General features: G+C 60.7%; 1 protein-coding gene across 1 annotated transcript in view; it reads left to right on the top strand.

Moving 5' to 3' along the window:
• Positions 1-23795, top strand: part of SPTBN5 (spectrin beta, non-erythrocytic 5) — a gene marked incomplete at both ends in the record, with an annotated part of 44182 nt that overhangs the window by 17140 nt on the left and 3247 nt on the right. Inside the window, 53 exon segments of the mRNA XM_082649394.1 lie at positions 2-34; positions 38-228; positions 1254-1494; positions 2440-2610; positions 3095-3259; positions 3680-3894; positions 4668-4851; positions 5069-5215; positions 5219-5227; positions 5489-5602; position 5605; positions 5978-6001; positions 6004-6136; positions 6541-6670; positions 6925-7044; positions 7046-7071; positions 7773-7889; positions 7995-8091; positions 8285-8464; positions 9756-9821; positions 9825-9920; positions 10099-10248; positions 10463-10567; positions 10956-11102; positions 11637-11657; positions 11661-11786; positions 13218-13313; positions 13317-13333; positions 13418-13532; positions 14305-14430; positions 14873-15136; positions 15370-15384; positions 15388-15423; positions 15427-15546; positions 15550-15558; positions 15837-15919; positions 16465-16692; positions 17825-17915; positions 18052-18195; positions 18814-18946; positions 19051-19221; positions 19224-19245; positions 19409-19595; positions 19788-20000; positions 20479-20681; positions 20799-20949; positions 20951-21004; positions 21233-21431; positions 22376-22488; positions 22675-22798; positions 22801-22891; positions 23061-23250; positions 23457-23633. Coding sequence (XP_082505520.1) covers positions 2-34; positions 38-228; positions 1254-1494; positions 2440-2610; positions 3095-3259; positions 3680-3894; positions 4668-4851; positions 5069-5215; positions 5219-5227; positions 5489-5602; position 5605; positions 5978-6001; positions 6004-6136; positions 6541-6670; positions 6925-7044; positions 7046-7071; positions 7773-7889; positions 7995-8091; positions 8285-8464; positions 9756-9821; positions 9825-9920; positions 10099-10248; positions 10463-10567; positions 10956-11102; positions 11637-11657; positions 11661-11786; positions 13218-13313; positions 13317-13333; positions 13418-13532; positions 14305-14430; positions 14873-15136; positions 15370-15384; positions 15388-15423; positions 15427-15546; positions 15550-15558; positions 15837-15919; positions 16465-16692; positions 17825-17915; positions 18052-18195; positions 18814-18946; positions 19051-19221; positions 19224-19245; positions 19409-19595; positions 19788-20000; positions 20479-20681; positions 20799-20949; positions 20951-21004; positions 21233-21431; positions 22376-22488; positions 22675-22798; positions 22801-22891; positions 23061-23250; positions 23457-23633 — 6381 coding nt within the window.

Raw genomic sequence — 23795 nt, 5'->3', positions numbered from 1 at the left:
GGGGCTGCTGGAGCGAGTGCAGGAGCAAGTGACCTGACGGGCCTGGGCCCAGGCCAAGGCGCAGCCCTGCCAGGGCTTCCTGCAGCGGAGCCGGTGGCTGCTGCAGGCAGGCGGTATCCGGGCTCAGCTGCACAGCGAGGAAGAGGAGGTGGTGGACGTGGCCTCAGCCCAGCGGCTTCTGACGGAGCACGAAGACCTGCTGGAGGAGATTCACCTGCAGCAGGAGAGGTCAGGACAGGGGGGCGGGTGGGACGCCCTTCAGGCTGGCCACGGCCAGTGGGGACGGGATACCGGAAAGGGAGAGGCAGGAAGTGGCCAGTCACCCAAGGGAGTGGTGCTTCAGGCAGGTTTAAAAAGAGGGGTTGTAACCAAGGACTGGTCAGGCATCTTGCATACTTTTGGGAGGGACCTAGGGCAGAGTCTGAGCTTCCTGGAACATTCTATCCAGTCCAGGCCTGGCCATACCCCCTGCAGGTGAGCCTGGTAGATTGCTCTGTCAGGCTGGTCAAGCCTCCCCACCTATTCTGGGTAATGCAGACCCCACGGACCCCTGGAGTGAAATGGCTCAGCCCCCCACCCCCCGGGAATAAGACACCCACCTCCTTAGTATGGTGATGCCTCCTCTCCTCCTACAGGGGTGGGTACAGTCTGCAGGCTGTGCCCCACGTGAAGGAGCCTGACGAGTGGCCAAGTGGCCACTGAAATCCAGCCCATCCCCTGCTCACTAGACTCCACTACCCGCTTCTGGGCTGCATCAGCTCAGAGAAGTGGAGCCTTTTCCTAATTCACACAAAGGTGCCACCTGTTCCCAAGCTGTGAGCCTGGGGGTGAACCTGGCAGAGAGGGGTGGGTGCCTTTTCTAATCGCTCCAAGCTCCACCCAGGCTTGCGGTGGCCCCAGTCAGGCGTGTAGGCAGTCTGAGTGATTTTTCTGGGTGTGCTGCCCCAGCACATCCACTTGCCTGGGCACTGTCATCAGCATGGCCAGCTGGAGCAAAGGTGTGACATGCAGGGAGCACGGGAACTAATGAGTCCCACGTACTGGACTGGGCTTGTTACATTCAGTGTCTCACTAGTGGCCCAGGGCACAGCTGTCCCACAGGACAAGCGAACCCCTGGGCTCACCAGCCTCAGACCCCTTCTGGTTACCCTTACATCAGAGCTCCAAGATGAATGAGCCGTGGAGGTGAAAGGGGAGGAAGGTTGCCAAGGGGAGCGGACGGGGTTTCACCCTCTGCCTGTCGTCCTGGACAGGCTGCAGCAGCTGGAGGCTCAGGGCCAGCCCATGGCAGCCTTGGACTCCCCGGACTCCCGAGGGGCGGCCAGTACCCCGAGGCTCCTGGGCCAGCAAGGCAGGAAGTTGAAGGCCTCCTGGGAGCAAAGACAGCAGCGGCTGCAGGAGGGGTTGAAGTTGCAGAGGTCTGGTCGAGAAGTGGATGTTTTCACTGCCACCTGTGCCAACCATGAGACCTTCCTACAGCTGGACAGCCTCGCGGTATGGAGCTCGGGGTGTGCAGCTGGGATGCTCCTACCCCAGGAAGTAGGAGCTTAGAAGCCAGGCTGGGCGGGAGGCCACTGGGTCAGCGGTGGGTGAGGTGGTGCTGACCCCCATCCTCCCGGCATGACCCCAGTCTCTGCATCTCCAGGACGGCAGCTGCCGGCTTCCTTCCAGCTCCAGGGGAGGGGCCGGCACAGGTACATGAGGCCTCCCCGGGAGGGATGCTTAAGAGTCCACTGCTGGACTAACAGCTGTGTGCTATTTGGAACACTCTAGTTTACAAAGCACTCTCCCACTTGTTATGTCATTGACCTCCAAGCATCCCTTGTGAGATAGGCATTATGGCTCTGATTTTTCCAGATGAGGAAAACTGAGGCTCAGGCCAACTGCTCAAAGGCAGGGCTGGGCCCAAAGCCTTGGCCTCTTGAATAACCCCCTCACCCTCCCTCAGCCGGCTGCTCTCTGTCCTCATGGCCTCTGGCCACACTCCAGGCTCTTGCACGGACCATGCGCTCCAGCTGCAGATCTTGACTCTGTCAGATATTTGTTCTGCCCACGATGGGGGCTCAGAGCCGGGCTAGTTCACAGGCCTCCCGGAGCTTAAGCCTGTTTGGAGACAGAGGACCGTCCATGATCTGATGCGGCTGGAGCAGTGGGGACCCGGCCAGATGCTTCTCCTATCTGGGCACAGGGCACCGTGAAGCCAGACCCTGATTCTCCAGGCCTCTTTCTGCTGTTTTCCCTGAGACATCTTTCTTCCCATCTTGGTTTCCCTGTCCATTCTTGGGAGCGGTAACCCCAGGTCCCACCTCTCCTGCACCCCGGGATTGGCTCTGCATCCTGCTCTTCCCCTCGGGGCACCCTAAGACCCCTTTCCCTAGAGGAAAATACTAGCCCTCACCCCCACTCTGTGATACCCACTCTCCCCTGGTTCCTGGGTAGGAATGGAAGCAGGACGTGGCAGAGGTGATGCTGTGGATGGAGGAGAAGTGGCGGATGCTGGCGGACGAGCCATCCCAAGAGCCTGGCAACATCCTGCAGAAACTCAGGTGGCACAAAACAGCTGAGCGTGAGCTGGTGGCCACCCAGGGGCACGTGGAGGGCCTGCAGCAGGTGCGGGACACTGGACAGAGGGTGCAGGGCCTGCTCAGCTTCTCGTTTCCGCTGCACAGCACTTTTGCGTGGAGCACAGTCACTGAAGGAAGAATCAACCTCAGTCTCCATGGAATTAGGATCCCCCAGTTTCCCCCCTCACTCATCAGGCACCCCCTGGTCTTGGCACCCAAACTAGCCCAGGACGCTTCTGTCACCCCTTCCCCTCGGGTCTAAGAGGCAGCCTGCCGCCGCTGCCTGAATGCAGCCCTCCCACCAGCCATCTGGTGCCTGCTCATCCCACACTGTTCGCAGGCGTCAGAGGAAAGCCTTCCCACCTCTGTCTGCAGATTTAGGGCTACGCAAACAGCTCGAGCCCTTGTGGCGTGTGGCATGCAGCTCGCAGCCAGCCACCACCACTGCTGCCCCCCGGGCCCAGCCCGCCACGGCCCCTCCTGGTACCAGCAGCTCAACAAGACGCCCCAGGCCTTTGTGTCCACCGCAGGTTGGGAGAGAGCTGTTGAGCAGCAGACCCCGTGCCCAGGAGGACGTGCAGGCCGGGCTTCAGGGCCTGAGCAGCAAGTGGGAAGAGTTGAACCGCCAAATGGCAGAGCATGGGAAGCAGCTCTGGCGGGCTCGGCAGCAGGACCAGCTCCTGGGGCTGCTGCAGGTTGGCTGAAGAGAGGGGCAGGACACAGGAGGGAGACCGAAGCTGGGCTGGGCTGAGAACAGCCAGGACGGGAAGGAGAGGGAAGGAGTCGGGGTGTTCTGCCCACTCTGGAGCGGCCCTGGGAAGTCCTGCAGCCTTTGGGCCCGTTGACCCTGGCTTTACCCACTGCTGGCCAATCCAGGATTGCCTCCTGTGTACCCATGCATGCTCAGCACAACTTGAGTCCCCCGGAGAGGAAGGGGGGGGATGGGGCTGTTCATGAGGCTCTGGGAGAAGGTGCGGGTCAGGAGTGGGAGAGGCCCCCAAAAGGCCGTTGGTGAATTTGGTGTGCTACTAGCACTGCAGCCTTAGAGCCCAAGGAGGGCCACTTGCCAGCCTGTATGTGGAGAACCTAATGCAGCGCCCGGCGTCCCTCCCCAGGAAGCCAAGGAGAAGGTGGAGCAGATAGAGGGGCCCCTGCAGAGTGCAGAAATGGGGCAGGACCTGGGCTCAAGCTGGGGGCTGCAGAGACAGCACCGTCAGCTGGAGGCCGAGAGCCAGGCGCTGGCCGGCAAGATGGCTGCCCTCGTTCCCCAGGCCCACCAGGTGGTCAATACCCAGACCATCGTGGAGGAGACCCAAAAGTACCTCCAGAGGTACTCGCCTGCTCGCGCCGTCTCCACTCCATTGTGTGTAATTGCCACCATGTGAACCTGAGGGTGGTTTCACCCAGGGAGCCCAGCAGGGTGGCACCTACAGGCCCTGAGGTTGTCCAAGCCTCCTTCCCTTATGAGTAGAGTCATTCCCGTCAATAGAAATTGACTAGAGGCCAGATGAGAAACTCAGGCAAGGCTTTATGGGGGCCCCTGCTGCATCAGGGGGAAGCGAGAACAAACAGCAATTCCCTTGTTTGCCTGCTCACTCGGTAGAGCTTGTTCCTTATATGGGGTGAAGGTAGGGGTGTGTCCAGGCATCGGGCTGGGGGCGTGGCTTAGGTGTTTTGCCCACTCCTCTAGTGTTGGTAAGTGCAAAGGACATGAGCAGTACCCTACTTCTGTCCCGACACCCTGTTTTTGCCCTCGTTTTGGCTCTTCAGAAGTGGCAGTTGGGCTTTTTTGATCTTTTTATATCTTCTGTCCAGAATTTGCCCCAACTGCAAACGTACACAGTTATTTTTAGTCCCTTATAGTTTCTTTGTATTCCGTTGCGCAAGGAGACGTTTGTCCAGGTGCCAGCACTGCAGCGAAGGGTCCCAGGTCCCAGCCTGTCTCAGCTGGGGTCTGGGCCCTCTCTAGCTGCCTCCCCATCATCAGATGAGGCTTCCCCAGCCCCAATCTCTTTCTTCATAGGTCCCTGGCTGGGCCAAGAAAAGGACTGAGCGTTACCCCTCACCTGTCCCCAGCATCCCCCATCTGCTCCCTCCACCCAGGTTCGAGTCCCTTCAGGGATGTCTGGCTGCCCGGCGACTGCAGCTGCAGGCCTCCGTTGAGCTGTACCAGTTCCACCACCTGAGCGACATGGAGCTCACTTGGGTGGCAGAACACATGCCTGCACCCAGCGCTGGCTCCGAGAAATACTTGAATGTTGCCCACAGTCTTCTCCGCAAGCACGAGGTATGGTCCTCATTTTCTCCCAGGATCCCTGATGTCCCATTCCCAGACCCTAGACGCCCTCCACCGCTACTCAGCGGTGCCTAATTGCCCCCAGCCTTTCTCTGCCAGCAAGTTTTGCCATGACTGAACCCTGGAGCCGCATCCACGGCTCTGTTCTAGGCACCCCATGGCTAAGGGAAGCCCAGATTTGACAGCCCCTCATGCTGTTCTGTGGCAGGAGCTCCGCGCAGAGGTGAAAGCCCACCAGGGACAGGTGCGAAGGGTGCTGGGTTCCGGCTGCAGCCTTGCAGCCTCAGGGCGCCCCCAGGCCCAGCACATCGTGGAACAGTGCCAGAAGCTGGAAGGCCGCTGGGCGGAGCTGGAGTAGGCCTGTGAGGCGCGGTAGGATGCAGAGGGCATGGGGTCAGGGGAAGTAGCCAAAGTCGGGCAGCCTCTGCGAGTGAGGTCTGTGGGCGGGACCTGGAACTCTCAGGGAGCTGGGTCAGTGGTGAGAACTCTGGGCCCGGAGCTGCTGGGTCCCCATGGGCAAAGAAGCCTCTTTTTGCTGCCTGCTGGAGAGCAGTGGCGTGATGTCCCCAAGGGGTGATGGAGGGATGCATCTGAGATCGTCAAGATGAGTTGGCACCATTCTTGATAGTATTTCCTGGACATATCAGAGCTGGAGGACTGGGTGGAGGAGAAGTGGCCTCTGGTGAGCAGTCAGGACTGTGGCGGGGACAAGACAGCCACGGTCAGGCTCATCAAGAAGCACTAGGTAAGGTGTCCTGAGTATCTCCTACATGGTCTGGACTGGGGTGATGATGGACCACAAGGAAGGGGTCTGTCACACGCCCAAAGTGCACATCCTGCTTCTCGGAGGCACAGAGCCCTGCTCTTTCTTCCTGAAGACTGTCCAGCCCCTTCCCCACCCCCACCCAAATCCTGCAGGGCCCCCTGCTCACCCCCAGTTCCCCACCCCTTCTTCAGGCACCACCCCTTCGAAGAGCCCATCCCCCTTCTTTCATCTCTGTAGTGGTCCACACTCCTGTGGCCTCAGGATTTCTCTGCCGTCTCTTCTTGCTTCTTCTCCTCCCCCTGGGTAGAGAATAGATGAGTGAGTCACCCAGTCTGAGCTTTGCGTGCTGACGGGCCCTGCAACAGGAACTGGCTCTTCTTGGAGCTCCATGGAGGAGCTTGACCAGAGGGCCCAAACCCTCACTGGCCCCGAGGCCCCTATGCAGCTGGGTGTGGTGCAGGAGAGGCTCCGGGAGGGGCTGCGGGCACTGCAGGAGTTGGCAGCCACACGGTGAGGGGCGCTGTACCCCTCCCCAGGTTTAGGGGGTCTAGCCATGGTTGGCTGTGTCCATACCATAACCCCGAGTTGGAAGGAGCCCGTGACCCCAGGCCCACAGAGATGGCAGATGGTTCCTTGCTGTGTGTTGCTCCCCTCTTTCTGTAAATTCCTCAGTGAGGGCCCAGTGGGCAGGAACTTGGACCCCCAGCTCCTAGCTCCCCATCTCTTCCCCACATCCACACCCTCACCTGCCCTCTCCTGGCCTTCTTATGTTTACTCCTCCCTGAATCCAGAGCCTCAGGCTTGGGCAGAGACCATGAATAACCTCCTCCTTCAGGTCACCTGCTTTGGCTGGGCCAGCTGTCCCCAGGGGGGTGGGCAGCTAACTTCTGGGGAACCACGGGCTATCCCCACGGGGACCGGGAGCTGGAGGGGACCCTGAAGATGCACGAGTTCATGAGGGAGGCCGAGGACCTGCAGGGCTGGCTGGCCAGCCAGAAGCAGGCAGTCAGGGGAGGAGAGAGCCTTGGGGAGGAGGACGTTCTGGTGAGAAGAGGCCGGGGGTAGGGAGGAAGACCCAAGGCAGAACACTGCGGGCAGGGGCCTGGCCAGGCTGTGTGGAGAAGGGGGCCCTGGGTCAGGAGCCCTGGCTGAGGGCAGGCCCTCTGGGTAGAGTGGGCAGGCCCTGTGGCCATCCAACCCCCCACGGTCCAGATGTCACTGAGGTGCCTCACTCCCCAGGCTGCTTGCTGTCTCGCCAGCTAGGGGCCACTCTGTCACCTACTCCCCTCTCCCCTCAGCGCTTCTGCACCAAGTTTGCAAAGTTTCAGCACCAAGTAGAGATGGGGGGCCAACAGGTGGCAACCCGCCAGCAGCTGGCAGAGAGCCTGCTAGAATGTGGGCACAGCGCTGCCCCTCAAGGCCCGTCAGATGCAGCAGGATCTGCAGTGAGTGCCCAGCGGACCCAGGGCATGGGTTTGGGGGAGGGTGCTGGGCAGGCAGGTCCTGGATTGTGAGAGGGCACGTGGTCCCGGGGCCACGCTGGCTCTGTCTGCACCTGAGGTGTCGGGAAACAGGGAAGGTTCCAGGGAAGCCGAGACCGCCATGGGTGCAGGTCAGAGAGTCCTGCCCAGACCCCCAGGGACACTTTTCCAAACCTCTGGCTCCCGGGACTTGGAGGAGGGGCTGTAGGAACACTGCCTAGCTGCCCACTGGCGGGTTTGGATCCTCCCCCAACCTGTGAGCTTTGAGGCAAGGTCATCCTCGTTCATAACCCCTAGCGCGGAGCCTGACCTAGCCTTAGGAGCTCAGGGAGAGTTTACTGAGTGAATGAGGAATGGAGAGGAACGATTAGAATCTGATTGACTTATTGAGACTCAAAGGCACAAGATGTAAGGAGTATCAAAGAGCACAGGAATCAGTTAAGTGCTGAGCGTGACAACAGCAAAAGACTGAATTCAAAGCAAAGCTAGAAAGAGAGGCTCCAGGGCCAGGGCCAGACAGGAGAGGGGGTTAAGAAGGGGAGATTTGGGCCAGTCCTGGATGCAGCCCAGAGAGCAGGAGAGCTGACCAGCCTAGCAAAGGGGGCGGAACGAGGTGCTAGGTGAATAGCTGATCTGCTGCCCGTCTCCCGCACGCCTGTGCGCAGGGCTGCCTGGTTGGAGCTGTGGGCGCTGACCCAGGCCCACGGCTGCCTGCTCCGAGATGCTGAGATCACCCTCAAAGTTCACAGAGATCTGTTGGAAGCCCTCACCCAGGTCCAGGTGTGAGCCCAGGAGGAGGAAGGGGCTTCTTTCTAGAAGTGGATCAGCGCCCCACCCTCCAGTCCTGATCCCCTTGGCCATCTCCTTTCCTTGGGAGAAAGCCACAGCCTCCCCTGTGGTGTGGCCTGGGACCTGTGTGGGCTGGGGGCCCAGCTGAGGAGACACGAGGGGCTGGAGCGTGAACTCGTGGGCACTGAGCAGCAGATGAGCCCAGGTCTGGCTGCCTCTCCCCCGCAGGCCTGCCCATCTTCTCTCTAGCTTTTCCCCGCTCTCGGGCCACCAGTCAGGCCCATTGTGCATGGAGGGCAGGACCCCAGGAGGGAGCCGTGGGATAGGTAGGTCCTTCAGCCTCTAGGAGGACGTGACCCTTTTCTCCCTATCACTACCCTGCCCCCAGCTGCAGGAGCTGCTGGAGACTGGAGGAACGGTGCAGAAGCTGGGGCCCAGGCCTCAGGCCCAAGCGGTGCAGCAGAGGCAGCGGGCCCTGGTGCAGGCTTGGGAGGCCCTGAAGCTGCACGTGGAGCAACGCCGGGCCCAGCTGGAGCGGGCATGGCTCCTGGCCCGCTTCCATGCAGCGGTGAGGGCTCCTCCCTCCCCGGGCTCTGTGTGCGTGTGTGTGTTGTACCGTGAGTGTGCATGCACTAATGAGACCCTCCAACCCTGGAGGGAAGACGAGTGGGGACACGAGGAGGAAGAGCACTGGGCATGTGCAGGTGTCCGTCTGGCCAGGCAGAGGGCTGAGCGCGGGGGATGCAGCGGTGACTCCTCAGGTTTGGGTCAACACCAGCCCAGGTGAGTGACAGTGCAGTTAGGAGGCAGGGGTCCCAGCCAGAGCTCAGGAGGAGAAACAGCCCAGGAAAGCCCAGAACTGGAGATCTGCATGTCCTAGACATGTCCTCTGGATCAGCCGGCATCTTTTCAACATCTGTGTTTAGCTCTCTGCTAGGAGCTGTGAGTGGGGAGAGAAGGTGATATAGAGCCTGTGAAAGATGGAATCACTGCTGTCAGGGAGCCTATCTAGCTGGGGGGGATGAGCCTAATACCCCAGAGAGTCAGATTGGGACAGTGGGCCCTGGCTATGGGTGTCCTAGGAGTCCCCTTATCCCGGTGCCTGATAGACAGGGAGACCCAAACTATGACACAGCAAAAAGGCTTGAGTTTAGAAACCCAACTCTGCCACTTTCTAGCAGTGTGGGCTCGAGCAAGGCACTTACCCCTAGCTTGTTACCCCCTGTGTGTGAGCGTCTGGAGGTTACAAAACTCCCTCACACACGATGTGCAATTCACCCTTCTTCATCTGTGCAACGAGGTGTCGGGACAGGGATCCAAGGCCGCTCCAGCTTTACCATGTGTTTGTCCACAAATCAACAGAAGAGCGTTTGTAAGTATTAAACTGGAGATTCAGAGGACAAGGCACGCAGTGAGATGGCGGGGGGCAGGGGGGCAGGGAAGGCTTCACAAGGCGAAGAAGGCCTTGGCCCTTGATGAACACATGAGCTTGGAAGGGATGGAAGGAAGGAGAAGAACTTCTAAGCAGGAGGGGCAAGGGGAAGGCTAGGGTGGAGAGAAGTCACGGGCAGGGCAAGGAGGAGGCTGGTCTGGCGCCTGTGGAAGTTTAGTAGCCCTGGGGGCATTGGGTTGGACAGCAGCGGAGCAACGAGGTGACCGCAGGCCTCGTGAACCTCACCTGGGCTCTGAGCTGTGACAGCTCGGGGCCGCTTCAGTGTGTGAGTGGATCCAGGCCGGCTGCGCTTGTGCCTCCGAGGCTGGTTCTCTGCCGCCCAGCCCAGCCCTCACCCAGCTCCATCCCTCCGTCTCCTTGGGATCCAGGTGTGGGACTGCATCTCCTGGGCGCCTGTGTGTGACAGCAGCTGCCGGTGGAGGAGATCTCCCAGGATCCCGGCAGTGGCCTGCTGAAGCTCAGCGCCCACCAATAGCTTCGGGCAGTGCTGGAGGCCCAGAAGGAGCTGCACCAGCAGGCTGCCCCGGTGGGCCAGCAGGCACTTTTGGCTGCAGGGACATCCATCACGGAGGTGGGCCCCCCTTTCCTGGTGCCCCCCCCAGCCTACCCCACCTGAGCCTGTGCCTGATCACTGTACCCCTACCCCACTGCGCCATGCCGGCCTCTCCTCAGAGGCTGCCCTTGGAACCCGCTTCCATCTGGTCCATGCGGCTCTCCCGAGTGCAGGCTCTCCACACGCTCATGCCCAGGTCCAGGAAGGGCTGCAAGTCCTGCAGGACAAGCAGCAGCAGGTGTTCCAGTCCTGGGAGCAGAAACAGGAGAGGCTGCAGGCCATGCACCGGGAGCAGCTCTTCCTCAGAAAGCGTGGCCGCCTGGACGAGACTCTCACAGCCCGGGAGGCAGGTGCCCTCACCCCATAGCCTCCTAGCACGCCCTCTTCTCCCCTCTGCCCTCTCCCCGACCTGCTCTCTTGCTTCCTGGGGCTCTGGCCCTTTCCCCGATGTGGAGCCCAGAGGCTGTGCACTGCCTCGACCCAGACGGCTGCAAATGGGGGTGGGGGGCTGGTTGGACAGTCCCTGATGGCCCCTTTGACTTTTCCGTGGGCTGAGCCAGGTCTTCCGGAGAACCAGTGCCCTGGGGAGCTCCGTGGAACAGGTGGAGCAGTTGATTCGCAAGCATGAGACATTCCAGAAGGTGCTGACTGCCCAGGACGAGAAGGTAATGCGTTTGGGGGATCTGGGCGTGGTCAAAGTGGGGTGCTCGGTGTGTACCCACAAGCAATGCTGATGTTCGGGGGTGGCCTGGGGGGCTAGGGGTGCCTGGCTGGGGCTGACTGAGCAGAGTAGGACGTGTAGCTCAGGAGGGCCTGGGATGGGGTGGGCCACACTGCAGAGACACAGGGGCCACATGGCTCCAGATCGGGTAGTCACAGGGCAGCGGAGCAGGGGCCGTGGGGGGAGAGCTGGGGGCTGGTTCTGGCTTGCTGGGAGGACCGGCCAGCCTTGGGCCATGCAGGGCTGAAGGCGGGGCTCCCCCGAATGAGGAGTCGAGAGCTGAGTTCCCCCCAGCCCCACCCCGCCCACTGGAGGCGGCTCTGTGTGAGCAGGTGAAGATGCTCGGGGGCCCCAGGGCGCAGGACCTGCTCTGCAGCTTGCTAGAGCGCCGAGCTCGGGTGGAGGAGCTGGCGGAGAGCCGGGGACACACCCTGCACGCCTCCCTGCTGATGACAGCCCTCATCAGGGCCGCCTTCCAGGTCAGAGGGCCTCTCCAGCCCAGTACCTTCCACTTGGGCCACATTTCCCAGTTTACAGATGACGTCCACCTTCACGGGCTCATTCAGGCCTCACCACAGCCCTGTGATGAGGATACTAAAGTTTGGAGAGTTAAATGGCTTTCCCAGAGGCCATGCTGGAGACCAGACATTTGATTTGAAGACCCTGTACGTGGAGACCCCGCTGCTTCCTAAGCTCTCACAGAGCCAGGGCAAAGAGAGGCATTGGGAGGGAGCAGAGAAGTCCAGGGCTCCGGGGCAGGCGAGCCTCACCTCCAAAATGAGGTCCCACCCAAGCTCCCTGGCCAGCCCCTTTGTGTGGCTGAGGGGCCATCTGGGCCTGGGGCTGTCTTCCTGGGCTCAGACCATTGGATCTTATTTACCAGGCACTGCCCAGCCCCACCCTTGGGTCAGAAGCCAGCTACCTGGGCACAGCTGAGCGCAGGCGTGTGGGACGTTTCTGTGGACCGAGGCAGCATCAGCATCATGAGATTCATGTCCCCCCCACGCCACCAGGCCGAGGACTGGATCCAGGAGTGACTCCAGCAGCTGAAAGAACCAGTCCCTCCTGGGGACCTGAAAGATAAGTTGAGGCACATGCCGAAACCCCAGGCCTTCGAGGCTGAGGTCCAGGCCCATGAGGAGATCATGACCTCTGTTGCCAAGGTAACAGCCAGGCCCTCAGCCCACACCCTGCCCCAAAGTGAGGACACCAGGATGGCCAAGGGGAAAGGTCTGAGGCAGGGGGAGCCTCCCTCACCTCACCAAGCCTTAGTTTCTTCATCTTTAAAATGGGGATACCGCTTACCTCATAGGTAAGAGAGCATATACGTGTGGTGGTGGTTACAGGAATCTATACATGTGATAAAACTGCCTAGAGCTATACCTTCCCACACACACACAGGTGCATGCATGTAAAAGCTGCTGAACTCTGAATAAAGTCTGTGGTCTAGTTAACAGTTACACCAAAGTCAGTGTCCTGGTTTTCATATGGCACTAGAGTTATGTAAGATGTTACCATCAGGGGAAGCTGGGGGAAGGGTACACGGGCCTTCATTATACACTTGTGCAATTTCCTGTGCATCTATGATTATTTCAAAATTTAAAAGAACAAGAATGCATGTGTGCCTGGGTGTAGTAGATGATCAATAAACTGCAGTTGCTCAGAACTCTCATTCAGCATCTCCTCCCCAGCCGCTACTCATACACACACCAAAATCAGTTTCCCTTATGCGGTATAGAGGAAAGACATTGGCCAAGTGCATTCACAATCATGTATTAAGAGCCCAGACATGCTAACTGCACCCCCTGAAGTAAGTATATGACTTTTTTAGAAGGCTGCAGTGCTCCAATCTAAGATGGCCTTTACTAATGGTGGAATTTCACAGCCACTGTGCCAGATGCTGTAGGAGAAAGAGTGTTAGTTAGATAGACTTGAGGAGTTGGGTTTGAGTCCTGGCTCTGCCATAAATTCACCAGGTTAGTCTCTGAGCTCTGCTCCAGCTTCTATAAAAGAGAGAAACCCCCTTCCCTGCGCACCTGTGAGACACCTATTGGGAAGCGCTTTGGAAATGTAGACCAGTGCAAGGCACTTTTACTGGGGCAGGACGCCTGCAGTCCATCCACTGTCAAGGGCCCCAGCCCCGTGTAGCCGTGAACCCCACCCAGTGTCTAAGCTGTGGCAGCCTCAGCCCAGTGACTCCCAGGGACAGGGACACCCAAACCTAAGGAGGCTGGCACTCACCGTTTCATTCAACCCCTTACTTTGCTTTTCTTATCCTGAGAAGCTGCATTTTAACTTTAAAAGCTTCTGTTCATCAGTGCGTGCCTGCCCTCCCGCTCCTGCCTGGTCCCGACCTGGGGAGCAGATTTCCTAGTCTTAGAGACGACCCTGGGCTACAGACCCCAGGTGCATCTTGCTCAGGGCACCTGGCATGGGATGGGATGGCCACGGCAGAGGAAGCAGCTGCCTCCACTCCGCAAACGTGCAGTCCCTCGAGCTCTCTCAGGCCCGAGCACATTCTCCGAGTATTGGTGCAGTGCAAAGAAGGGGCTCGGAGCAGGTGCCACAGATGCCCTCCCCCTGCACCTCCACAGGACACGGTGGGTGATGCCTACATCAGGAGCGTCAATGACTTGTCCCTGCAGTCCAAGAACCAGGACCCTGAGCAACTCAACACCACCTGCCAACGGTGACAGCAGCTCAACAACAGGCCAGTCCCAGAGCCGGAAGCAGTGGGGCTGGGAGAGGGAGCTGGAGGGTCACCTCAGCCTCAGCCTTACACCCTCTCCGTCAGGTGGAACAGTTTCCATGGCAACCTGCTCTGCTACCAGCGGCAGCTTGAAGGGGCCCTGGAGATACACACGTTGTCCCAAAAGCTGGATGACCTCACTCAGCAGATCGGGGAGAAGGTAAGCAGTGGAACTGCTGATGCAGCCAGGGAGCCAGTGCGTCCCCCCCCTCACCCGCCTCTCCTCTTCAGCTGGGTACCTGTAGGCAGGTCCCATCAGGGGGCCATCCGAGGGTCTGCCAGCCATTCTTGGGGTCAACTGCGGACCTAGAAGCCCCCATTTGCTTCTAGGAGGCTGGCCCACCTGCCGCCTTTCTCTCCCAGAAGCACTGTGAGTCTAGAGGCCAGAGCATCCCGCTCCCCACTGTTTCCTCTGTTGTCCCCGAGCAAGGCCAGAACCCGCAGTAGGTTTGCCCCGGGATCGTGTCAGCAGCCACAGAGAAACCTGGCCTAGACGCTGGCAGAGGTGGGAGTGGGGAAGTTATGCGTGGCCTGAGAAGCCCCCTGTGAAGCACGTGCGCCCTGTTCTGAGCATGCAGAGGGCTCTGTTCTTACTGGCCCTCTGGTTCCTGCCTCACCCAGGCCAGCCCATCTCAGTTCCCTGCAAAGGAGCGAGGGTCAAGTGAGACCATGCATGTGGAAGCAGCACACCCGTGAAGGTTCCTACCGCCAGCGAAACTCCAGCCCCAAGTCTCTCCTGGGAACCTTCCTCCCTCACAGAAGGAAGAGACCTGTGGTCAGGGCCAGCGGCCTGCTCCAGCCCGCGGAGGGCCCTGGGAAGGGAATCAGGCTGGGTGCTTGCTTCCCACACAGAAACCCTGTGGCCAGCGACCCCTCTGCAGTGAGGGAGGAGCTGGAGAAAAGGCTGATAATAACGCCCCCTTCCTCCCCAGGCCACCCTGGTCCAGGCCCTGGACTGTGGGAAAGATCTGGAGAGCATGCAGAGGCTGAGGCGGAAACACAAGGAGTTGGAGCAGGAAATAGGCCTCGTCCAGGCCCAGGTGGAGGTGTGCAGCTGGGTGTGGAGGTGGCCCCAGGCCCAGGGCACCTCCTTCATGGGACCCTGGGCAGGCACGCGGCGGGGCGGGGACGTGCTTGGGACCGAGGGCCAGCCAGGTCCACTGAGCTGTACAACCACAGGCTGGGCTCCCCTGAGCACCACCTGCCTCCTTGCCCCAGCCGCTAACCCTGGCTTCCCTCACAGCCTGTAGAGCATGAGGTAGGCCGCTTCTGCCAGAGAAGCCCTGAGGCCGCCCACACCCTTGCCGCAAGCAGCAGGCGATGATGGGCCGCTGGTGGCAGCTCCAGAGTGGGGCCCAGAAGCGGTACAAACCCCCAGGCCTCTTTCCCTCACTGCTCTCGCTGAGCCATCCCCTGCAGCGTCTCAATCCCCACCCTTCCCTAAGAGTCTTTCTCCATCCTTCTAATAACCATCTGTATCGCCACCCTGTTAATTCCCAGCCCGTGGGCCCTTCTTTGGCTGAGGGGATTCAGGGACAGAAGGCACTGGCGGGGGAAGGGGGCTCAGAGGCCCTAGGACTAGCTGATGAACCCTGTGGCAGGAAGGAGTCGCTGGATGCCTTGCTCCAAGCTCAGAAGCGGCAGGCAACGCTGCAGGAATTGCTGATCTGGGCCCAGAGGCTGCGAGCTGAGATGGACGCCCAGAGCACCCCCAGCAGCCTCGCGGATGTCCAGAGCATGTTGGAGGAACGCCGGGATCGCAAGGTGAGTGGCCCAGACCCTGAGGCCCTTCTTGGGATCTCGCCTCCTCGCTGGCCTCCCCCTTACTGTGATCCCACTTTTCTCTTGGGTTCTTTCTGCATCGGCTACCTCTGCCTTTCTCCTCTTCCCTCTAATCCCCTCAGTGGTCTTCCCCACCTCTCTGCCCTCCCACTGGGCCTCTTCCCTCCCACTCAGGAAGCCTCAGCCTCTGGGATCTGAGCCCAGTCCTCTTACAGGCCGAGCTGGATGCCTGAACAGACAGCATCAGCCTGGCCCAAAGCACTGGGCAATGACTGCTTGCCGCCGGGCACCCATCCACCCCCAACATCTGCCAGGCCCCGGCTGGTTTAGACCAGGAGCTGAACAGCCTGGAAGGGGCCTGGCAGGAGCACCAGGTCCAGCTGCATCAGGCCTAGGAGCTACAGGTAGCAGCCTCCATCCTGCCCCCGCCCCTGGGACCTGTTCTAAACCCACTGCCCCTCGTCAGAGCCAAAGCCAGAGAGGCTGCCGTGCCAGGGGCTTTTCCCACCACCACCCACCGCCTGCCACTCAGCTCACCCACGGCAAGTCTTGCCTGCTGTGGACTCCTTCGTTGAGCCAGGCCCCAGGTCCCTGGTTTCCCACTGGGCCACCACCAGGGTCACTCCACCTGCAGTGACTGGACCCTCTGCTCACTTCCTCTTGCCTTTTCCTTTCTCAACAGCTGGCTCTGAGCTCTGTGGAGCAGGTGGAAAGTTGGAAAGTTTCTGCAGCCTGGAAGCCTGCCCAGCCAGTGAGCGTCTCAGGGTAGGTGCCCAGCAGGAGTGAGGGAGTGTTTGCCAGGGCAGCATTAGAGATCAAACCAGCCAGTGCTGCCAGAGCTCCCAAGGCCAAGGGCATCTCCGACCCTCAAGCACGTCGGTCACTGAGCGGTGGCTTACCCGTCCATCGCTGGCAGTTCTTATGCATCTGGGGCTGGGCCCTCTGTGGGAGCTCAGAGGGTGAGCCTGTGGCCCCTGACGCATTCTTGCCTCCTTTTCCCAACACCCTTCTCTCCTCTGCCCCCCTCACTTCCTTACACCCAGAGGTTTGCTTTTCCCGCAACTGTCCCAACCCCTGTGGCAGGCAAGCCTGACTCATGGGGGTCCTCAGAGGATGATCCGGGGCCATTTCCTGTGCTGACGTAGCCTTACTGGGAGTGCAGAGGAGAGGGTGTCCCTGTTATGTGGAGGAGCTCCACCTGCCCTGGAAATTCTAACACTTGACCCTTATCCCCCATGCCTTTCCTGGTTGAGAATCGCTGCCCTAAAGCCAGATACAGCCTTGAGGGATTGGGGGGATGTGTCTGGTAGGAAAGTAGATAGCTTGGGACTGGGAGGGGGCATCCCTGTAGACAGTATCGCTTCCCAGGCCTCCTTGCTTGACATGGAAACAGTGCTGTGGAAGCAGAAGATGCATGAGCGAGACCTGGAGGCACAGGTGGAGATCAGCGCGCTGGAAGCCTCCACCCGCAGCCTGCACCAGGGTGGACAGCCCGAGGCCCAGGGTGCCCTGGGCCGGTGCCGGGCCATGCTCCTGAGGTACCTCTGGCTCTGGCTGCGGGAGCCGTGGGTGGGCTGGCACAGGCATCAGGCTCTTCCCTTTTCCTTGTATCCCTTAGCCTGGGCTCACCGGGCTTTTCCAGGGGCTGAGTTCAGATGCCAGGGCCCCAGCGCTCCTGACCCTGCAGTGTGTCAACCTGTTATGGAGTCAGACAGCACATCGTCACTCAGCTGAGATAAAGGGGACTTTTAAAAAGAAGCACATGCTTAAGAAACTAAAAGAGAGATGACCTCACGAAATGGCAATACCAGAGCACAGCAGTTAGCCGGACGGCACTGAGTTTCTGCGCTGCCCTCTCACAGCGGGACTTGGGGCAGATTCCTCAGAGTCTCATGTCTACAGTGAGGGGATAAAGATACCTGCCCCTTAGGGTTGTGGTCAGGATGAGGAAGGAATCCCTGATGTCCCGGTGTGGCGCCTGGCACTCAGGGGGGTTGGCATATGTCTTACGCTCATTTAACTGAAGCCGGCACAGCTATGAGACTCCAGTCTCTGCCTTTTTTCCACATAAAAGCCCATCTGGTTCAGCTGCCTCGTCCAGCCCCTCAGACGTTTAGATCAAGGCAGATTTGGCCAAAAGCTGGATTCCAGATTGGTGGGGGTCTCTGTCCTTCCCAGAGAGCCCACCAGGGCCCACTGTGTTTGTGGCTCCTGGGCTGGTGCCCTGGCGGCCATGCCCTCCTCTTCCCTGCAGGTGGACCCCACCTGGGTACCCGAGGTCTTTGATTAACAGATGGAAAATGTTGGTTTGCTGGTCTCTGTCAACACTCCCTGCCCCCCCCAGTCCCCTTAGGTGGTTCCTGGCAGGCCCGGCTGTCCCCCAGGACAGTGCCGTCTTGACCCCCTCCCTCTCAGGGTTCTGGCATCCTCTAGGGGGCTGTTTTCATTCCATCAAGACTCTCTGCATCTCCTCTGCCCTCCACACCCTTTGGCAGCCCCAGCAGGAGGAGACAGACTCAGGGTATATTGATACACAAGAAAGGCTGTCCTGGGCTGGAAGGGCACACCTGTGCACATGTGTGTGCATGCGTGTGCACACACACACACACCCATAACAGCTCCAGGTCCCAGTGAGCAGACCTGAGGCCCCTGACACCCTCCTTCCAGCAGGAAAGAGGCACTGCTGGAGCAAGCCAGGACCTGTCGCCACCAGCTGGAGGAGCTCGGGCAGCTGCAGCCTTTCCTGCACGGTTCCTACGAGGTTGGCCGGCGTGGGGAGTGGTTGTGGTGAGAGAAGGGGCTGCCCCCGGGACAAGCCACTCTTCCTCGGGGCAGCCCAGAGGTTAGGGGAAAGGAGAGCCCTAGGTAGCAGGGCCTGTTCCTCCCGGTGTGCCCAGGTGGCCGCATGGCTGAGGGAGAAGAACCTGGTGGTCCTGGAAGAGGGCTGGCAGGACCCAGCCGGGAGGCAGGCACAGTTGCGGCGGCCGCAGATTCTCCAGGCGCAGGACACGAGTGTACACCACCAGCAAAGGCTGCAGACAGTGAGGTCTTGGGGACCAGGGATGGGCTTACAGGCCAGAGCAGGGGGTGACCCCACAGAGCCCTGGCAGCTGGCTCTGAATCACAGCCGTGGATGGCCGACCTTCGAGTGCTTTCTGCATACAGATGCCGTGCTAAGCACCAAAGGGCCATAAGACGCAGTGGCTTCCCTGGGCACCCTCCAAAAATAGTGCCTTTCAAGAATTTTAAAGATGGTGTTTTGGCGTGATGGTTTTAACAGCTCTCTTGGACAGACATCAGAGGACAGAGTCAGGGTATGTAGCCAGCAGTCCTGTTCGTGTAGGAGTCAAAGTATAGCACCTTTTAAATTTACCCTCTTCCACCTGCAAAGGGCAGGCCCCGACCCCAGGCTGCCTCTCTGTGATATAAAGTACCCTGCTAAGTATTTGAAATGTTTGATCTCATTTAAACAAAATACCCATTATTATCCCCATTACATGGATAAGGAAAATGAGCTCAGAGAGGTTAAGGAACTTGCCCAAGATCACACAGCTAGCACACAGACTCTGCAGCTGTGGGGCTGGTGGTTGGAGCCAACACGAGTGCCCTGACACCAGCAGTCCTGAGTCCATGAGGTGTGTGCCATGTTGTGGCTCTAGGAGGGGCAGAGGCTGCTGCGGGATGGCCTCACATCCTCAGAGACCATGCAGGAGCGGCTGCAGGAGCTGAGAGAACTCTGGGAGGAGCTACAGGCCAACTGCCAGAGGAAGGCAGCCAAGCTACAGGAGGCCCGTGAGGTGAGGCTGTGCGGCCCTGGAGCGGGCTGGGTGCAGCTCTAGATTCTCCCTCTCGTGCCCACCTCACATTCTGCCCCAGGCCCTGCGTCTCCGGCACAGTGTGGAGGAACTGGCTGGAGCCCGTGGAGCTCAAACCGAGAGCCCCCATCGGGGGCCCAGAGCAGCCTGGGCTGGACGAGCTCCTGGGGGCTCAGGAAGAGCTGGACAGGCAGGCCGGGCACGCACAGGCCTTTGTCCGGGAAGGCCACTGCCTGGCCCAAGATGTGGAAGAGAGGCCCAGCGGCTGCTTCAGCGGTAAAGCCGTCCCTCCTCTCTGCCCCCCAGCTCGGCTCCTCGGGGCCCTCCCTGCCCACGGTGAGGGGCACAGAGCGGGCGAGCTGGTGTGCAGGTCACAGTGTGGCCCTGATCCTGACGACCAGGGTGCCCCCTGCCCCGGGCCCGCCCTCCACTGCTGCAGGTTTGAGAGCCAGCGGGCGCCCCTGCGGGAGCGCAGGACAGCCCTGGAGGCCCGGAGCCTCCTCCTGCAGTCCTTCAAGGAGGCCGACGAGGAGATGGCCTGGGTGCGGGAGACGCTGTCCCTGACGGCCGCTCGGGACTGTGGCCAGAGCCCCAGCGCCCTGCAGCGCCTGCAGGAGAAGTGCCAGGTGTCGGCCCAGCGGGAGGGGCGGGGCCATCGTCAGTCGCCTCGGGCTGAAGCTTCTCCCTGGATTCTTTGGTGGTCACAGGGGCAGGGTTCTCTCTGGGGGCAGCTATGGGATCCCACCGGGCTTGAGACGTGACTCTGGGTCCCCCGAGGAGCACCCAGGAGCATCCCCCATCTTCCTCCGACTCTGCAGAACCTGGAGACTGAGATGAGCAGCCCTGAGGTTCTGACCCAGGCAGCGGTGGGCACAGGGTGCGAGCTGGTGCAGGCTGGGCACTTTGCTGCCCGCGACGTGGCTGCCCGGGCGCGGCAGCTGGAGGATGCCATGGGCCGCCTGCAGGCAGAGGCTACGCAGAGGCGACAGCGGCTGCAGCAGGCTCAGGAGGCCCAGCAGTTCCTGATGGAGGTGAGGGGGTGCGATGGGGCACGAAAGGGTGGGGGTTGGTCATGACGACACCCAGAGGGTAGGCAGGGCTGGAAGGTAACCCCCAGGTGGGGCTCCGGGCTCTCTGTGCATCTTCTGTCACCTCCACTAAGTTGTCTCCTGTCCCCAAGATCTTCCTTCAGCATGTTTCCCAGGAAACAGCCCACTGGGTTTGGTTTGGTTTGGTTTTGCTGTTTTTTCTAAACCAATGATTCTCAATCAGTGCTTCACATGAGTATCACCTGGAACTTTTAAGACGTGCTGACACTCAGCTGTTTTCCAGACCAAATCAGAATCTCATGGGGTGAGAGCCAGGCACAGCCAATTGTTAAAACTCTCAGGTGATCCCCGTCAGCCAAGTTGAGAACCACTCACTGCTCTGAATCTCGAGGCCACGAACTCAAAGTTGGGAGCCCTGGAGGGCATCGCCCAGGGAAACCTGTCCTCTATGCCACCCCAGCTCCCAGAGGCAGGATCCTGGCTGGAAGAATGGGGCTGTGTTCAAGAACGGGACATTGAGGATATGGGCCAGAGTGCCGAGGCCACGCAGGCCTTTCTGCGGTGGCTGGAGGCCACCAGGAGAGACCTGGAGGGGTTCAGCACACGCATCGAGAGGCTGCAGCAGACAGCAGCCCTCCTCGAGAACGGGCAGAACCCAGAAATGTGCGTTGGAGCCAGGCCCAAATAGGGAGGAGCAGGGAGGGGCTCTCCCTAGAGAGGCACGAGGCTGGTCCAGCCTGGAGAGGAAGGGCTCCAGGCGGACTGTCCTTCCTGCCGCAGCCCCAAGTTGCTCGCCCTGATGCTCGCAGTGAGGGACACCCACTCAGGGCTGTTGCAGAGAGCGGAGGGGAGGGGGCAAGGCCTTCGGGAGCAGCTGCAGCTCCACCAACTGGAGCGGGAAGCCCTGTTCCTGGACGCCTGGCTGGCCAGCAAAGGTGGCCACTGCCGAGTCCCAGGACTACAGGCAGGACCTGGAGGCCGTCAAGGTGAGTCACTCCTGAGCGAACCTGGAGGAGAGTAGATTGAGTGGCCCACAAGGGCAGAGAAGGGGGAGGGGGCCACACAGGAAGTGGGAGGCTCTGGGAGGATCCCCGTGGTCCTAGAGGCAGGGCCAAGGGACGTCAGGAGTGGCAGATTCTGCCGAGCCCTTCAGTAGCTTTGAGAGCTGCTGGACGCCACCTCCAGAGTGACCTCCCTGGCCCTGCACCCTGCAGGTGCTGGAAGAGAAGTTCGATGCTTTCAGAAAGGAAGTCCAGAGCCTGGGACAGGCCAATGTGCAGGCCCTGCGGAAGCAGGCAGGCTCCTTGGAATGGGCAGCACCCAGGTGCTCTCCCCAGATTCAAGGGCAGCGGAGTCACATCGAGGCCATTTGGGAGAGACTGGACCGGGCAGTGAAAACCCGCACACAGGTAGGTGCCCTCAGTCTCAGCCAGGGGCAGCCAAGGGGCTGGGACAGCTGTGTAACCTGCCTGGGCCAGGGACAGGCAGCCCCACCGTGTCTGTGTGTCTGTGTGTCTGTGTGTGGAGCAGGGTGGCTGCCTCCAACTCCCAGTGCCAAGCAGATCAAAAGTCGCAGTCTTCCACCTCCAGCCCTCTCCGAGTCTCTCCACTGATGTGGTTTCCCCCTGGCAGCTCACACCTCCAGGGAGAAACAGGAAGCATGTCTGGCCAGCTCCTGACCCCCCCGCCCCCAAAGCCCCCTCCAAACATAGGCTTCAGGTTTATTAGACACAGGCCCCGTTGGTCTCTTGTCCTTCACCACACCCGCTAACTGGGCAAGACCGCTCCAGCCATTCACTCTTCTCATCTAAATGCTCTGAGTGGATGTGTGCTGAGGGCATCCCCAGCGTTGCTCCATGACCTTCGCTCTCAGCCACAGCTGGCAGTTTCTAGAAAAGCAGTCCAGGTCCCCGAGCCCCTGACAGAGCCTGCAGCCCAGGGATACCTCCTCTGAGCGTCCTGGCCAGGCAGCCTCCTGAGGCGACCCTCTTCATCTCAGCCAGGTGCCCCCAAAAGAACGTCCTCCCTCCTGTGGACTCATTCCCACCTGCTTCCAAGCCCCCACCTCTGCCCCTCTCATGAGTTGGGCACTGAAGACCCTCTCCTCACAGAATCCCCCAGGGCCCTACCCCGTCATCAGTAACATCACACATTCACAGAGCAGCTGCCACATCTGGGACATTTCCTGTACCCGGTGGTCATGAACGAGTCACCAAGCCCCATGGACCTACTTGTTTAAAAGGAAGTGGCCCGGAAGGTTACACCTCCAGGGAGAGAGGACCCTGGCTGGAGCAGGCCCGCCCTCCTCTCTCAGAACCTGGCCATGGCCCGTGAGGTCTGCGGCTTTGAGCAGGTAGCAGCCGAGCTCCGGGGCTGGATGCAGGAGAGGGCGGCCCCGGTGGCAAGAGATGCCTGTGGCCGCAGCCCGGCGCCGGTGCAAACCCTGCAGCAACAGCACAGATGCCTGGAGGTAAGGGTCCACGCCCCGTGGGCTGCCCGTCTGACCTCCTCCCCTGGGTAAGGGGACCCCAGAGGTGGGAAGGGAGGCCCTGCCTGCCCGGGCTGTGGAGGTGGGCTTCTCAGAGTGGATGGGTGCTCCCTGAAAAGGAGCAGAGGCATCAGGTTGCCAGGGGGTAAGGCCTGATTCTGGCTGCAGGAGAGACTGGCAGCGATGGAAAAGGAGGGGGCCCAGGTGCAGATGGAGCCCTGCCAGCTGGGCCAGCTACACCCTGTGGCTCAGGAGGGCCTGGCCAAGCAACTGGCTGAGGTGCAGGAGGCCTGGCCACCCTGAATGCGAAGGTCCAGGAGCGGGGTCAGCAGCTGGAGGAGGCTGCCCAGGGCCACGCCTTCCTCGGACGCTGTCGGGAACTGCTGTAGGTGGCATCCTGCCCCGGCTGTTGGCTCAGCTCTGCCCTGCAGGGCGGGGGTCACCCCAGCTCTTTGGGGGGTATAGTCCCCATCTCCCTATGCAGCTCATGCCCTGCCCCCCACCCCCGTCTGCCCTCCTGGCCCTGACAGCAGCTTCCCCTCCCTGCCCCACAGAGCATGGGCTCAGGAGAAGCAGGGGCTGGTGTCCTCAGAGGAGCTGGCTGGGGATGTGTCTGGGACCGAGCGGCTCCTGGAGCTGCTGGAGGAGCTGGGGCAACAAATCAAGGGGCACTGCCGTCAAGCCCAGGATGTACAGCAGGAAGGGCAGCAGCCGGTGGACAATGGCCGCTTCATGTCCCTGGAGGTACGAGCACAGAGATGGGTCTTGGGCTGAGCTGGGCACACAGCCAGGTTACCCAAGGCCTCGGAACCCTGAGCAGGAGCGGGGGGCAGAGACGGGGAGGGTCCAGGCCTCACGGTCTTCCCTCGACACCTCTGCTGGGTGCTCCAGCCCTGCCCCACCCCGTGGCTCTGCCTGAGCATCTCACCCCCAGTGCCCCGTCCCCGCAGATGACAGAGTGCCTGCAGGAGCTGGACGGTTGGCCACGAGCACTCAGGGAGGCCTGGGCCCTGCACTGGGAGCGCTGTGAGGGGAGCTGGCGTCTGCAGAAGCTGCAGCAGTGGCTGGACCGGGCCGAGGCCTGGCTGGCGTGCCGGGAAGACCTCCTGCTGGACCCCAACTGCAGGGTGAGCCGAGGCCCTGCCCCTTAGCTGGCTGCACCGTCTGGCAGCTACAGCCAAGGGCAGATCCTGCTGCTCCCCTGCACCCTGGGCCCCCGGCCAGGTTGCAGAGGGTGAGGGAATGGCTCTCTGCACCCCTGAGGGCTGGGCCGCACCCTGGCTTGCTTC

Source organism: Grampus griseus (genome assembly GCF_964374135.1).
Source record: "Grampus griseus genome assembly, chromosome: 2".
Taxonomy (NCBI): Eukaryota; Metazoa; Chordata; class Mammalia; order Artiodactyla; family Delphinidae; genus Grampus; species Grampus griseus.
This window is presented reverse-complemented; position numbering and strand designations above follow the sequence as displayed.